The sequence below is a fragment of the Bos indicus genome, chromosome 8, assembly GCF_029378745.1.
Source record: "Bos indicus isolate NIAB-ARS_2022 breed Sahiwal x Tharparkar chromosome 8, NIAB-ARS_B.indTharparkar_mat_pri_1.0, whole genome shotgun sequence".
NCBI lineage: Eukaryota > Metazoa > Chordata > Mammalia > Artiodactyla > Bovidae > Bos > Bos indicus.
The window spans coordinates 28,421,557-28,439,303 of NC_091767.1; the positions used below are offsets into that span (position 1 = coordinate 28,421,557).

The 17,747-nt window shown below is 37.0% G+C and overlaps 1 protein-coding gene across 9 annotated transcripts in view; it reads right to left on the reverse strand.

The window, feature by feature from the left end:
* Positions 1 to 17,747, reverse strand: part of CCDC171 (coiled-coil domain containing 171) — a 341,501-nt gene that overhangs the window by 47,458 nt on the left and 276,296 nt on the right. For all 9 annotated transcript variants that reach the window (XR_011568027.1, XM_070794512.1, XM_070794515.1 and 6 more), the window contains one exon: positions 4,043 to 4,195. Coding sequence is in view for 8 of the 9 variants with exons in the window: in XM_070794512.1 (XP_070650613.1) it covers positions 4,043 to 4,195 (153 nt within the window). In the remaining variant the exon portion in view is untranslated. The remainder of the gene's footprint in view (positions 1 to 4,042; positions 4,196 to 17,747) is intronic.

The following is a 17,747-nucleotide window of genomic DNA, read 5'->3' on the forward strand; positions in this document are numbered from 1 at the left end:
TGATCCATTTTCAAAAGCAAAAAACAACAACAAAAAAAACTAGGAATTGTTTGACACATCCTCATCTCTTGTTCTTCACATTCAACTGTTTCTTGATACTACAGCCAAAGTGATCTTTTCAAAAAATGCAAACCTGAACATATCGTTCTGTCTATAAAGTTTTTTTAATGACTCTTACTTTGCTCCTAAAGATAACAAAGTCTGACCTCTGCCCTTTTCTCCAGACCATTCTTACCTCAGACTACTCTTGCCTTTGCTATCTTTATTCCAGCTGATTTATCAATTTCTTCCTCACACCATAGAGCCTTTATAGATGTCTGTTTTCCTCTCCTCCTGATATGGAACACAACATGCCACCATTCCCCGGATACCGCATACCCAGTCTTCTGATATTAGCTTAAGCATCATTGACCTAGAAAACGCTTAACTGATACCTTAGTCTAGGGTAGGCTCATTTGTTTAAAAAAACTCTTATACACCTAAGTTCTTCTCTTTCAAAGAACTTATCTTGGTTAGTAATCACATATTAATTAGTGTGATTACATGAAAAATATTTACCTTCACTGTTAAGATTTTAAGTTCATGAGAGCAAATATTGTCTCTTTCAGTTCACATGGCACCCCAGAACCAAAATCAAGCTTGCTACAGAACAGATGCTGAATAAATATCAAACTAATGGGTGGAGAAGAATTAACAACAATAATACAAAGAAGGCAGAGATCAAGTAAGTAGAGGCCAGAGAGCCAATGAAGAAAAAATGATAACAAGAGAAACAAAGGAGGTGAGTATTTAAAGAAGAAAGTAGTTGAAGCTTCATATTGTCCAAGAAAGATGAAAGGAGATGAGAAGGAACAAATGGATAAGCAGGGCAAGCAGAAAATCGTGGTGCCCTATAAGAAAAAAGTATCAGTAGAATGAGTACATAGACAAAGAAGTATAGATTGGTTTTCAAGAATGTGTCAGTGAAAAGAGGGGAAGACAAGGCTGCAGAAAGGGCAGAGAGCTCAGCTACAGGAAAATACTGATGGTGATCACAGAGCAGGAGTTACATGTTCAAGGTTGCAGTAGGAAGCAGTACAAAGCGACTTGGTTTGAAGCTGAAGATATTATATTAGTAAACAGTCTTTTCCTGTGGTGTAATCTCAATTACCTTCTATAAAGATAATGGTAATAAATTAATAGATAACTTTTTTTGGATTACTAAGTGCAAGGGAAAGTGCAAAGTACTTGAACACTTCTCTAGACCTCCCAACATCTCTATTAGAGAGTAGTATCATCATCCTCATTGTACAGATGAAAACCTGAGACCCAAGCCCCCCAGTTAGCAACTAACAGAGGTTGAACTGGAATCTAGATATATCTGATTTGTATGGCAAATCAGATATATGATCAATTGGCTAACCCAGTATCTATTCATTCCTTATTCCCTTGTCCCTTGACTCATTAGAGCTTAGGGGGTCACACAACCCATTTCCAGCTGATGGACTATAAGTGAAAATACATTGGGAATTTCCTTGGAAGGTTTTTCCTTTTTAAATATATAAATGTTTAAATATATATTTAATATCTATAATCTATTAAAGTTTTTAAATATTAATACTTAATAAATATATGATAGAAATATTAAATTTTTTTAACGGAAAGCCTTTCAATGATTTATTATTTATATAAAACAGGTACTGCTGGGCCATCCTATTCCTCTGAATGCGATTCCAAATCCTAGATCGGGCTGTCATCTTATCATGGAGTGGTAGAGAAATTACAGAGAAGTTGAACCACTAACCTAACGACAATAGCCACCTACTTCTAGACTTCCCACTGTATGAGAAAAAAAAAGTGTCTTAAACATGTTACTCAAGTTTTCTCTTATTTACACTTGACTCTACTTCTAATGGGTATAATTCCAAAGCTCAAGCTCTTATCTACCAAACTAGATCACCTCTTGTCTATGAAATTAAAAGATTAACCTCCTTCAGAGAGTTCTTAAGAAGTCAGAAAATGCATATAAAACTGTCTTGAAAAATAGAAGTTACAAATTTATCATTATTAATTTATTATTTACAAATTTATTAATTTATTATTCCTTTATTACAAATTTATTATTCTTTTCAAAAAAGTGATCCTCAACTATCCAGGGAATAGTTTATTGTTTATTTATTATTCTTTTTAAAACAGTGATCCTCAACTATCCAGGGAACAGACTGGATAGCATATATCCCACGGAAGCATGGGATTAGGCGGCAGTGTCCTACGACACATCAGAACCTGTGGGGAGAGTGTTCGCACTACACACATTCCATTTTGAGAAGTACTGCCTACGTGAACCTCTTCTTATAAGCAAGATGATGGGCATAGCCTGTAAATCTTCTCAGAAGGTTGAGAAGGGAAGCTTTATTATAATCATGTGGTATATTAAGCAGACCTTCATTAAGATATCAATAGCTTAATAACTAGTAAAAAAAAAATTTTTTTTTGAGTCCATGGGTAAATAATCCCACCTTACCAAACTTTCTCAAAACATAAGTAACTATTCTCATATGAATAACAGAATGAACAATCAGTAACAGTATGACCCAATAAAGCTGACATAGTATAATATAATATTAACCACTGGGATCAGAGAACTAGCAGGAAGAAATCTAAGTATGTTTTAAAGAAATACTAGAATGAATTCCAAATACTTATACAAATCTTTATGAAGGTTTCCTCTTCATTTTAACTTCTCTTATTTGAGGTCCAATTTACTACTCAGTCATTAAGAAATTAACAAAGTAATTTTAAAAATTGAACTCAACTGAATTCACATCTCAGATCTCAAATAACTAGTTTGCTCATTTACTGGATTAAGTGTTAGAAACTCTTCATTCAGTAATCAATTGCTGAGTACCTACTATGGGCCAGACTGTTCTCAGCACTAGAGTGCCCTTACAGCTGTGAAGAAAACACCCCAAATTGCTTGACTTTATGGAACTTATATTCTACGAGGGTAAGCAGCAAAATAGACAAAAATAAATAAAACACAAAATGTGTAAGTTGCTAAGTGCTATAGTGAAAAAAATAAAGCAAGGAAGGTAGAAGATACACAAGCGAGAAGAGGTGAGAATGAGTCTGTGGGGTGGGGGAAGGTTAGTGGTTGCAGTTTCAAATACCATGGTCATAAAGCTTCACTGGGATGCTGACACTCAAGCTACTACTCAAAGGAGCTGAATAACTAAACCACAGCTATGCATCTATTTACTTTATGTTAACTCTTTTTCTGTTGAATATATCATTTGAAACTTGTCAATAGCTGAATGGCAAAATGATACTGTTTTTCATTACAAGTCACCTTGATCCATTCAAATCAAACCAAAAAAGGAAAAAAGACATTCCAATTATTGATAACCCTCTGAATCCCATTGTTGACATATCTGGCTCTTGAGGAAAAAGTTGAAATTGTATTTTATTCCTTTATGTCAGAAATACATTCATTTTTTTATACTCCCCAAACATGTATTTCAAGTGGAAAAAAATTTTGTTTGGTCTTAAATGAGCCCAAATTTCATCATGGGCTAAAATTTTAAGACATAAAATGACTGCTGAAACTGAATTTTAATCATATAGATGAATCACAACATGCATCTTTAGCTAGGCATGTATTATGGATAAGTCTAGTTTTCTACAGAGAATAATCACATGTTCTAATTACCATTTTGGTTATACGCATAATTAATAATATTCTGTCTTTAATGGGACACACTGAATCTTCAGACAGTTGAAAGCTTTAACTATGCATACTGCCAAACCCAACTGTCAGCTGCACTACCAAACACAAAGGAATCTTGATGTAGTGTTTTTGCATTGATAACAATACGCATATCTTTATACGTGATACAATGCAAAAATTAATTGCTTTCCTTCCTTCAAAATTTTCTCCACACTTAGTAATTTTATGCTGCTTGACTGATCACTTATTCTAAACTAGACATATGGGTGAACAACAAAAACATGAGTGTAAATGTGACCCAAGATTCAAAGACAAAAAATACAGTGTAGGACTTACTGATTGTAAACTTGCATTTTCACGTAAACAAGCCGTGTGAAGTTCTGATTTCAAGGTTGCAATGTGACTTCGATGAGATGTCATTTCCTTTTCTAATGTAGCAATTCTAGCGCTTGCAAGCTGGTAGACATCCACGAAACTTTTAATCATAGCCTTCAGAAATAAAAATAGTGTCACATACAATTCAAATAAAGCTGTCCCAAAGGAGAATTTCCATAATTTTAAAGCAAAATCATTAAAATTTTAAAATAAACAACTTTTCATCTTCCTTTAAAATAATAAAGCTAAACCTCACATTTTGCATTGAGAACAGTGACTATTTTAAGAAAGTCTGGGAGAAAATAATTGAGATTTCTTTTCCAGAGTATTTATTTAAATAAGGCATACTTTGATCTATTGTGCTTAAAATTTAGAATGCAGTTTTTAAAGGTGGCACACTTATTTTCTTTGTAAAGTTAAATTCAAGTTGTAATTTGACCTAAATTTCAATCTTAAGACACACAGTAGATGGATATACAAGCAAGATATTTCAAAATAAGCTTAGTGTAATTTTCAATCCACCTAAAAAGCAAGTGCTTTGAAACAAAAGGAGCTGAACTAATCCTGTGATTAAGAGTAAATATTATAATTCCTATATTGTAAGCAAAGCATAATTATGTCCTTGCATTATACTAGATACAATAAAATAAATAACATAAGCAAGTGCTGGTAATTCTTTCTCTTCCCTAAGTAGTGTAATATTTGGGGGAATTGTTGGGTCTCTGTATCACAGTGTAATCATATTTTGTAAACTTTAGCTTCTAAAGGAAGCTATAATGAATTTTAAGTCCAAGAATACTAGTATATCTTTTTTTAAGTCTTTCAAAATACTTCAAGTACAATAAAGTAAAATCAAACATTTCAAAGACGTGTTCAATACAATGTTATATTATTTATAAGAAAACCATGTTCCAACCACAGCAACAGCTTAGAACAATGGTAGACAGTCTGAGAATTTCCAAATTATATTCAATCTGAAGAGTGGTTTGAGAGAGCTTTACAAAACTAGATATTTGGGCATATGCATATGAAATAATCTGGTGAACAAAAAGTAAGAAACAACACATGCAATGTCTGAGAAACAGAAGTAGGCGTTACTTGTATAATTGTTAAAATTCATACCTTTTTGCCTAACGAAAGCCTATTTGCCCTCAAAAACCCAGTTCAGAAACCACCTCTTTAAAGAAGCCTCTTTTGAGCCCAAAGGCAGTGTTAATTTCTATTCTGGTTCTCTGTGGGTCCCTCATGCTTGCATGCAATTTTTCATTTTTTGCTTTGGCAGAAATGCATTCATTGACATGTTTATATTCACTACATCAAGGAGCTACCTAGACCAGATGGTGTGCCAAATCTAATCATCTTTGTATCTTCAGGGATGGCCTGATGACTGACTGGAAAGAAGGAGGAAGAGAGGAAGAAAGAAAAGAAAGAAAGGAAAAAAGAAAAAGTCTGTAAAAGCGGAAAAGCCACAAGTTGAATAGGCATGTTCAACTTGGGGAAAAAAAAATGCCTTGGGAAAATATAACCTTAACACTCTAACGAATAAATTACTCTGTGTGCGCGCTAAGTTGCTTTAGTCATGTCCAAATAAACTGCTACTGCTCCTAAGTCGTTTCAGTCGTGTCCGACTCTGTGCAACCCCATAGACGGCAGCCCACCAGGCTCCCCCATCCCTGGGATTCTCCAGGCAAGAACACTGGAGTGGGTTGCCATTTCCTTCTCCAATGCGTGAAAGTGAAAAGTGAAAGTGAAGTCGCTCAGTCGTGTCCAACTCTTTGCGACCCCATGGACTGCAGCCTACCAGGCTCCTCCGTCCATGGGATTTTTCCAGGCAAGGAGTGGGGTGCCATTGCCTTCTCCAAATAAACTGCTAACCATACTTTATTCAAAGTCAGAAAAAGAAGCAAAAGCATAGCTGTAGGCAGAAAAAGATAGAGTACACAAAAGTGAATTCTATTATCCAATACTAAATAAGCATGGTACAACTTCATGTCTGGGAACATCTCACATGTCCTCTCACATCTCACATTCCTTACCTTGAGTCATTTCAAGGTAAGATTAGGGCTAATGCTAACACAAAATATTTCCCTAGATTTCAAAAGTAGATAAAAATCAGAAATCATAAAATCATATGTTTCTTCCTACACTGAGTCTCTCTCCACTTTTGTAAATTCATTCATCTTCTCCATTGAGATGGTGGGCCAGGAAGAAGTCATATTAATATTTTTTTTTCTGGTCTTCACGCTGCCTCTTACTTAGCTTTATCTTGTTGGGTCATGTGGTCTCTCTGGGTCTCCACCTCCTCCCTCCGTAAAAATGGGAAGAAGAGTCCTTTTCTAGCTTATTTCTAAAAGTGTTGTAAGGATCAGATCGGTAAAAATATAATACAAAGCCATTCCCTTAACCATTCAACTCAATGGAATCCAATACATCTCATGGATTCTCATATACATGATATTCTAAAAGGAATATACAATATAAATGATATTCCTTCAAATCTTTTTTTGATTCATGTTGATGTATGGCAAAACCAATACAATATTGTAAAGTAATTAGCCTCTAAGTAAAATAAATAAATTTAAATTTAAAATAAATAAATAATAAAATTACCCAAAAAAAAAAAAAAAAATACTTTTTTGAGAAGTTATGTCTGATGGAACAAAAGTCATAATTATTTTGGCTCCTTCCTTGATCTACTTTTAATTAAACTACAAAATTTGGGGCAGTATTAAGAGAAACCACATATTACTTCTTTATAACATTAAAAAGAATAAAATAATCTTACTTTTTGCTTAAGATTTAGAATCTTTAGCATTTAAAATCATTAAAGCAGTATTTCATTTGAGAGATGAAAGCATATAACACTGTGTAGGGTATTTTTTCAGAGCAGCAAAGGTACAGTGATCAATATAGAAAGTATGTTTCATGAAACTCATGCATGTAAAATATACTATATGCTTCTAAAATGAAAACTTCCTTCAGAATTGAGAGGCGGGGAGGAGTATCAATGAAATGGCAGAGCTATTCAAAGACGCCACAGCTCTTTTGAAGAATAAAGAATGTTAACTTCCAGTATTAAAAAGTGATTCAAACTATGTTATAAAGGAGGCCAGTGGAAAAAATCCAACCTTTTCGTATAAAAGAAAGGCGCCAACTTGGTAGAAGAAATGGAAATGGCAGTCGGAATCAGGGGAGGGGGAGGGAGGAGGAAGGAGTGAACATCTAATGACCTCTCCATCAGTCTCCTAAAGTCTAGCCCTCTGCAGCACTCCTCACTCCTGGATTAAAACATCACCCCTTTTCACATTAGGAAACAATGACAGAGCAGCATGATGCTGTGAACAGCATGCCCAACATTTGAGAATGTATTCCATGTCGTCTTTCGCCCTTGGGATTTTGACTCTACCATGCCATGAGATATGAATCTCAGTGGGCTTTATCTAGTTACACGAGAAACAGAACAAAAAGCAGTTTCTGGACAAAAATAGGCTTTTGATTTAGAGATAATCTACTGTGTTTATAATCAGCATAACAAGATGAGAAAGTCCAAACATAAAATTTCACATCTATTTTAAGGAAAAGCATAAGTGTTTTAGAATAAAAATAATTCTGAGATACTACCATTTGTACTAGTATATTATTTATATAATTCGTTATGTACATATTATGTAGTTTTGACTGACTTCAAAATCAGACTTCAGGGAAAGTGGAAGTCTTAGGAAGCTGATGCTAGTTGAAAGAACAATTAGTGAAAAATGTCATAAGGCCGAGATGCCAACAGAATAGTAAATTTTCTATTTATATTTTTGAGTAGTAATTGGGATGCAAGAACCTGACATTTTACTTTAAATTATGTAATTATGGGTATATTTCATTTCTATATACTACATAAATAAACCATATAAAACAGATAGATCAGATATATCAAATATGTGAAAATAATATATCTTCATAAAATGGGGAAAATGAGTCCTACCTCACAAAGATTGTGTGGGGAGGGGGTTAAATGAATTTAATACATGAACAGATAGTAAGTATCTGACACACAACAAACACTCAGGTAAATGTTAGCTATAATAACGACAATGGTATTAGAAAATTACTATTTTAACTCATTAAAGAAAGACTCTATTTCTGAGGGGTATTATTGGACATAAGTATTTTAAATATAAGATAGTCTATACATATTGAATATATTAATTTTTTTCAAACATAAAGAATACTAAAAGCTAATGAATGTTTACATTCTAACAAGAAAATGTCTCATTGTGAGAGTAAAAGGTATTATTTAAAGAATAATACCTATGGCTGATTTTATGTTGAGGTTTGACAGAAAACAACAAAATTCTGTAAAGCAATTATCCTTCAGTTAAAAAATAAATAAATTTTTATAAAAAGAATAAACTAATGCCATTTGCCAAAATACAAATGGACCTAGCAATCCTCATACTGAGTGAAGTCAAACAGACAAAGACAAATATTGTGACATTGCTTATATGGGGAATCTAAAAAATAGGGTACAAATAACTTATCTACAAAATAGAAATAAAGTTGCAGATGTAGAAAACAAATTTATGTTTACCAGGGGGTAAAAGGGGAGGGATAAACTGGGAGATTGGGATTGACTATACACACTGCTATATATAAAATAGATAACTAATAAGGACCTACTGTATAGCAGAGAGAACTCTATTCAATACTCTGTAATGCCCTATCTGGAAAAAGAATCTACAAAAGAGTGGACATATGTATGTGTATAATTGATTCACTTTGCAGTACAGCAGAAACTAACACAACATAGTAAATCAACTATACTCCAATAAAATTTTTAAATAATAAAAGTTGTGCTTGTGTTCATATGCATGTGTGCTAAAATTGCTTCAGTGTGTCCAACTCTGCACCCCATGGACTGTAGCCTGCCAGGCTCCTCTGTCCATGGGATTCTCCAGGCAAGAATACTGGAGTGGGTTACCATGCCCTCCTCCAAGGGAACTTCCCAACTGAGGGATCAAACCCCCGTCTCTCATGTCTCCTGCATTGGCAGGTGGGTTCTTTACCACTAGGGCCAATAAAAGTTACTATTTAAGATGTCTTTCCTAAGAAAGAAAGTCTTATAATGATAACATTCTCATAGTTTTTTTAGTATCAAATTTTATTCTTTGGCACCTGGAATTAAAGGAAAATTATTATCTTTATTATTACAGAGTTAGGCTGAAAGGTTGCTCATTTACTTGATTTACTTTCATTCCAATACTTTACAAGTGTAGAGATGCAGCAGAGAATGAGGGTTAAATGGTCTGTTACTCAGTTCAGTTCAATCGCTCAGTCGTGTCTGACTCTTTGCAACCCCATGAATCGCAGCACGCCAGGCCTCCCTGTCCATCACCAACTCCCAGATTCACTCAAACTCATGTCCATCGAGTCGGTGATGCCATCCAGCCATCTCATCCTCTGTCGTCCCCTTCTCCTCCTGCCCCCAATCCCTCCCAGCATCAGAGTCTTTTCCAATGAGTCAACTCTTCCCATGAGGTGGCCAAAAGTACTGGAGTTTCAGCTTTAGCATCATTCCTTCCAAAGAAATCCCAGGGACGATCTCCTTCAGAATGGACTGGTTGGATCTCCTTGCAGTCCAAGGGACTCTCAAGAGTCTTCACCAACACCACACTTCAAAAGCATCAATTCTTCGGCGCTCAGCTTTCTTCACAGTCCAACTCTCACATCCATACATGACCACAGGAAAAACCATAGCCTAGACTAGACGAACCTTTGTTGGCAAAGTAATGTCTCTGCTTTTGAATATGCTATCTAGGTTGGTCATAACTTTCCTTCAAAGGAGTAAGCGTCTTTTAATTTCATGACTGCAGTCACCATCTGCAGTGATTTTGGAGCCGAAAAAAATAGTCTGACACTGTTTCCACTGTTTCCCCATCTATTTGCCATGAAGTGGTGGGACCAGATGCCATGATCTTCATTTTCTGAATGTTGAGCTTTAAGCCAACTTTTTCACTCTCCACTCTCACTTTCATCAAGAGGCTTTTGAGTTCCTCTTCACTTTCTGCCATAAGGGTGGTATCATCTGCATATCTGAGGTTATTGATTTTCTCCCGCCAATCTTGATTCCAGCTTGTGCTTCTTCCAGTCCAGCGTTTCTCATGATGTACTCTGAATATAAGTTAAATAAACAGGGTGGCAATATACAGCCTTGACGTACTCCTTTTCCTATTTGGAACCAGTCTGTTGTTCCATGTCCAGTTCTAACTGTTGCTTCCTGACCTGCATATAGATTTCTCAAGAGGCAGGTCAGGGGGTCTGGTATTCCCATCTCTGTCAGAATTTTCCACAGTTTATTGTGATCCACACAGTCAAAGGCTTTGGCATAGTCAATAAAGCAGAAATAGATGCTTTTCTGGAACTCTCTTGCTTTTTCCATGATCCAGCAGATGTGGGCAATTTGATCTCTGGTTCCTCTGCCTTTTCTAAAACCAGCTTGAACATCAGGAAGTTCACAGTTCACATATTGCTGCAGCCTGGCTTGGAGAATTTTGAGCATTACTTTACTATCGTGTGAGGTGAGTGCAATTGTGCAGTAGTTTGAGCATTCTTTGGCATTGCCTTTCTTTGGGATTGGAATGAAAACTGACCTTTTCCAGTCCTGTGGCCACCGCTGAGTTTTCCAAATTTGCTGGCATATTGAGTGCTGCACTTTCACAGCATCATCTTCCAGGATTTGAAATAGCTCAACTGGAATGCCATCACCTCCACTAGCTTTGTTCATAGTGATGCTTTCTAAGGCCCACTTGACTTCACATTCCAGGATGTCTGGCTCTAGGTGAATGATCACACCATTGTGATTACCTTGGTCATGAAGATTTTTTTTACAGTTCTTCTGTGTATTCTTGCCACCTCTTCTTAATATCTTCTGCTTCTGTTAGGTCCATACCATTTCTGTCCTTTATCAAGCCCATCTTTGCATGAGATGTTCCCTTGGTATCTCTAATTTTCTTGAAGAGATCTCTAGTTTTTCCCATTCTGTTGTTTTCCTCTATTTCTTTGCATTGATCACTGAAGAAGGCTTTCTCATCTCTTCTTGCTATTCTTTGGAACTCTGCATTCAGATGCTTATATCTTTCCTTTTCTTCTTTGCTTTTTGCTTCTCTTCTTTTCACAGCTATTTGTAAGGCCTCCTCAGACAGCCATTTTGCTTTTTTGCATTTCTTGTCCATGGGGATGATCTTGATCCCTGTCTCCTGTACAGTGTTGCAAATCTCAGTCCATAGTTCATCAGGCACTCTGTCTATCAAATCTAATCCCTTAAATCTATTTCTCACTTCCACTGTGTAATCATAAGGGATTTGATTTAGGTCATACCTGAATGGTCTAGTGGTTTTCCCTACTTTCTTCAATTTAAGTTTGAATTTGGCAATAAGGAGTTCATGGTCTGAGCCACAGTCAACTCCTGGTCTTGTTTTTGCTGACTGTATAGAGCTTCTCCATCTTTGGCTGCAAAGAACATAATCAATCTGATTTCAGTGTTGACCATTTGGTGATGTCCATGTATAGAGTCTTCTCTTGTGTTGTTGGAAGAGGGTGTTTGCTATGACCAGTGCGTTTTCTTGGCAAAACTCTATTAGTCTTTGCCCTGCTTCATTCCGTATTCCAAGGCCAAATTTGCCTGTTACTCCAGGTGTTTCTTGGCTTCCTACTTTTGCATTCCAGTCCCCTATAATGAAAAGGACATCTTTTTTGAGTGTGTTCTAAAAGGTTTTGTAGGTCTTCATAGAACTGTTCAATTTCAGCTTCTTCAGTGTTACTGGTTGGGGCATAGACTTGGATTACTGTGATATTGAATGGTTTGTCTTGGAAACGAACAGAGATCATTCTGTCGTTTTTGAGATTGCATCCAAGTACTGCATTTCAGACTCTTTTGTTGACCATGATGGCTACTCCATTTCTTCTCAGGGATTCCTGCCCACAGTAGTAGTTATAATGGTCATCTGAGTTAAATTCACCCATTCCAGTCCATTTTAGTTCGCTGATTCCTAGAATGTCCACATTCACTCTTGCCATCTCTTGTTTGACCACTTCCAATTTGCCTTGATTCATGGACCTGACATTCCAGGTTCCTATGCAATATTGCTCTTTACAGCATCGGACCTTGCTTCTATCACCAGTCACATCCACAACTTGGTATTGTTTTTGCTTTGGCTCCATCCCTTCATTCTTTCTGGAGTTATTTCTCCACTGATCTCCAGTAGCATATTGGGCACCTACTGACCTGGGGAGTTCCTCTTTCAGTATCCTATCATTTTGCCTTTTCATACTGTTCATAGGGGTCTGTTACTAGTAGTCTGCAAATAGCAACTATGTTCCTCAGTCAAGAGCCAGTCTAAGATCCAGAAACGGACTCTAGTCTGGATGTCTGGTTTCTTGCCCTGGCCCTAAATACGTGGTTCTTCATGACATTCCAGTACAAAGTTGTAATAGGAAAGACTTGATCGGGATGGGAGACTGCCTTCAATCTCCTTGCTTTACCACATGGAATTACGTGGATGTGTGTGCGTGCGTGTGCAGACATCAAAGCTGACAAGACTGCTTTCAGCAAACATGAATCCCAAGGAATCAATAAGGAATAGAAAGTAGAAGGGGCCAGAAACAAAATTTTTGGGAAATCCTATCCAAAACACACACAAGAAAGCACTCCTACAAAGATGTAACCAGCTACAAGTGGACTTGAAGCTACACATATACAGCCATGAGAAGTAGGAGAGGGACTTAACTTGGCTTTAACAGTATGAAAGCTCTGAGGCTCAACAAAATGTTGTAACTAATGATTTTAGTGTGAGAAATATGATTGGGTATGCTTTCAGTTCAGTTCAGTCGCTCAGTGTGTCCGACTCTTTGCGATCCCATGAATTGCAGCACGCCAGGCCTCCCTGTCCATCACCAACTCCCAGAGTTCACTCAAACTCACGTCCATCGTGTCGGTGATGCCATCCAGCCATCTCAACCTCTATCGTCCCCTTCTCCTCCTGCCCCCAATCCCTCCCAGCATCACAGTCTTTTCTTTGTATGCTTTACAACTTTAAAAATCTGGTATAACTTTTAGGCGATACAGGTTATCCCCTAGTCTTCAAAAGTTTACCTTATGACATTTCACTTTCACTTCACATGCATTAGTACCTGTTTTCGCTAACTGAAAGAAACCTGAAGAGGATTTTTGTTTTCACCTTAAAAAAAGTCAAAATGCAAAAACATCAGGTGTTCTGAAAGGTGTGTGTTTTGCAGGGAGCCCATCTGGAGGCAGCATTCACCCAGAATTGTAAGAGTGACCCTCTAAGCTCCTTCCCTGGGAACTATTCTCAGCATCTCAGCCCACATAGCTTTGTGCTATATCTGTGAGCATCTGTGCTTTGTCTCCATTAATTTTGTTGATTCATTAGCAAGATGGGGCCTATGATAACTGCTCCTTCACTTAATGCCATTTCAGCTTATGACAGGTTTCACAGGAATGCTCTGCTTTCAGATAGAGGGGAAACCTCTATAGCAATTTGGAAGTCTAATACAGAGTCCTCACCCTCACCACTCCCGCAACGCATGGTAAAGAGGGAAGATGCCCCTGGCGGAAGTACACCACTGGTTGTGCTTATTAAATCATGACATGTATGCTTCAATCCTATCAAGTAAACAATGTTTTGATTGGAATTTTGGCTAGAAAATGCCAACTTTCCTGAATTAATTGTTCTTTCTATTACTATATGTCCTGTTTTTATATCTTCATAAATGCATTTTATATTTAAATACATTTTATATTTTTAACAAAAATTTGAACAGAGTTTTTATGTGTATACATAAATGAATTTTACAGATTTAGATCATTTTTAGAAAAATTCCAAAATTCTGGAAACACTTCCAAACAGCTATTTTCATAATGCTACATAAAAATCCTTCAATAAAGCAGTCAGGTTTTTTTTTTTTTTTAATCTGTGGTGACAGAATGTATTTTGCCTTAAGTTCCTTCAAAGATTTTTTCTAGATATAATGTTTTTGATAGCCACTTGCCATCAAAGAAAAGGTCTACAGATTGAGATCTGTTCTCTTTATTGTATAGAAAAGTGCCATAATTCACTCAAGTTCAAGAGGACTTTGAACTACTTTGTCACAAGAAAACTAGCAAACTTTATATAGAAGATTTTAAAGACTACCTCTTAACATTGTAAACTACTGTAAAGACTACACTATGTAAATAATTTAGTGCATAAACTACTTAACCATACAGAGTACACACAGTTCATGGTGAAATGCAAGAAAGTAAATAAACAAGTGAGGACACGATTCTCAGCTCTGTTGCACTGCAAAATCCTTCCACCTTTTCCCAACATAACTGACAGGAAATATCAATGCTTAAAAAACGGACCAAGTGATGACACCAGTGCCAATCTATATCAAAGAGCGAAAATTTTCTCTCTTACTTTATTAAAAAAAAATAGGAAGAGTCCATTGTCTTGTATACCAACTGAGATGTAATCAGTCTCCAAAGTGAGTTAAAATGGGAAAAAAAAACAAAACTGAAGACTTCCATATACAGATTTCATATTATATTTAGTTCTTTGAATAACTTTAATTTTCAGAGTTTTAGGTTCACAGAAAAAGTGAGTGGGAAGTATACAAATTTCTCCTATAACCCCTGCCCCGACAAACCCAAAACATCCTTTACCAGAGTGGTACATATGCTATAATCAGTGAACCTATACTGACACATCATCACCCAAAACCCATAGCTTACATTAATGCTGACTCTTGGTGTTACGCATTCTGTGAGTCTGGACAAATGTATAACGACATGTACCCACCACTGTAGGTGGAACAGAGCACCAGGCTCACTGACCTAAACTACTCTGCACCTATTCATTCCCCTCTCCTCCCCAACTGGCAACTGCTGATCTTTCTAATGTCTCCATAGTTTTTATATTAACTTTTTAAACTTTCTTTTAAAAATCTTTTAAAATCATATATTAAAATTTTTCTATGTTTGTTTTATGTTATAGAGCTTATTTATTAGTGTCACAAGTATAAAAATATAAACACATACATATACTGGTCTATGGGGTCCAACTCCTTTGCGACCCCATAGACCATAGCCTGCCAGGCTCCTCTGTCCATGGGATTTCCCAGGCAAGAATACTGGAGTGGGTTGCTATTTCCTTCTCCAGGGGATTTTCCCAACTCAGGGACCAAACTCACATCTCCTGTACTGGCAAGCATATTCTTTATCGGTGAGCCACCAGGGAAGCCCTCCATTGGGAATACCAGCTCAAAAATACAAGTAAGAAATCAACAAGCATGGAGAGCACCCCTCTGCATCACGGGGTGACCGACTGAACTAGACAGCTCTTCCCCTACTGGTGTGAAGGAGAGCACCCCACAAACTGAATCAGTGAGTAGCCTAGAGTCAGAAAGCCACAACATTAGGCCCCAGGAAGCCTCCACATCCAGGAGGCAATTGACCAACCCAATGTGCCTGGCAGCAGAGACATCCCATTTCTTTCCCTAACACTCAGCTGCAAGCTCCAGTAATCAGATTTCTCATCTACATAAGCATAAAAGCAGCATCACATTTCAGGATTACCAAAAACTTAATGACTTAAAATAATACAGATTTTTAGCATCTCATAGTTTCTACAGGTCTAGCAGGGTTAGCTGGATCCTAGTCTCAGGGTCTTGCAAGGCTGAAATAAAAGTGTTAGCTGGAGCTTTGATTTTTTTTCTCATGTGAGACTCAGGGCCTTCTTCCAAGCTCATTCAAGTTGTTGGCAGAATTTAGTTCCTTCCAGTTGTAGAATGGAGGTCTCCATTTTCTTGCTGTCAAGCTCCTAAGGACCTCCCTCAGATCCTTGCCAAAAGGACTCCTCCTTCCTCAGCTTGGCTGTTTGCTTTCTTCCAGGCCAGCAGAAGAACACATCTCTGACACTTCAGTTTAGTTCAGTTCAGTTCAGTCACTCAGTCATGTCCGACTCTTTGCAACCCCATGAATTGCAGCACGCCACGCCTCCCTGTCAATCACCAGCTCCCAGAGTTCACCCAAACTCATGTCCATCGAGTCAGTGATGCCATCCAGCCATCTCATCCTCTGTCGTCCCCTTCTCCTCCTGCCCCCAATCCTTCCTAGCATCAGAGTCTTTTCCAATGAGTCAACTCTTTGCATGAGGTGGCCAGAGTATTGGAGTTTCAGCTTTAGCATCAGTCCTTCCGAAGAACACCCAGGACTGATCTCCTTTAGGATGGACTGGTTGGATCTCCTTGCAGTCCAACGGACTCTCATGAGTCTTCTCCAACACCACATTTCAAAAGCATCAATTCTTCAGTGCTCAGCTTTCTTTACAGTCCAACTTTCACATCCATACATTACCACTGGAAAAACCATAGCCTTGACCAGACAGACCTTTGTTGGCAAAGTAATGTCTCTGCTTTTGAATATGCTATCTAGGTTGGTCATAACTTTCCTTCCAAGGAGTAAGCGTCTTTTAATTTCATGGGTGCAATCACCATCTGCAGTGATTTTGGAGCCCCCCAAAATAAAGTCTGACACTGTTTCCACTGTTTTCCCATCTATTTCCCATTTCACCTTCTTTTAAAGGGCTCATCTGATTAAGTCAGGCCCAACCCAGTATGATCTCCTATTTACTGCTCTCACCCTCAAGAAGAGGGAGTTAATTACACAATTGATGTATGTTGGGTGGGAGATTTGGAGGATCATCTCATAACTCTGATTACCACAATGTAAACCATAGACCTTTATACAAAAATAAATTCAAAGTTGATCACAGATTTAAATGTAAAACATAAAGCTGTAAGAATTTTAGGAGAAAACATAGGTGAAAATCTTCAGCACCTAGGACTTGGCGAAGAGTTCTTGGACCTGATAACAAAAGCATGATTCATAAACAAACAAAAAAATGAGCGAGTTGAATTAAATTAAAATCTAAAACTTTTGCTCTGTGAAAGATCTTGTTTCAAAGATTAAAAGACAGGTTACACATAGGAAAACTATTTGCAAGCCATCTGTCTGATAGAGAACTAGCTTTCAGAAAATATTTTTAAAAAAATCCCAAAACTCAATAGTAAAAAGACAAACACTATAATTAGAAAATGAGAAAAATATACTAAGATACATTTTACCAAATAATTCTCTTTTACAAATTGCAAATAAGCATATTATTTGCAATACTGGCCACTAGAGAATTATAAAAACCACAGTGAGGTATCACTACATACCTAATGGAAGGGCTCAAAGAAAAAATTGTGACATCAAAAGATGACAAGGAAACAGAAAAACTGGATCTCATGCAGCTTGGTGAGAATAAAGAATGGTATAGACACTCTGGAAAACAGTTTGGCAATTTCTTAAAAAAAAAAAAAAAAAAACTAAGCATACACTCATATATGGCCTAGCAATCACATTTCTGAACACATTTATCCTAGAGAAATGAAAATTTATGTTAACCCAAAAACAGGTACACGAGGAACTTCCCTGGTGGTCCAGTGGTTAAGAATTTGCCTCACAATGCAGGGGACGTGGGTTTGATCCCTGGTCAGGAACTTAAGATACAACAAGCCATGGCGTAATTAAGCCCATGTGCCAAACAACTGAGTCCACGTGCTTCAACTA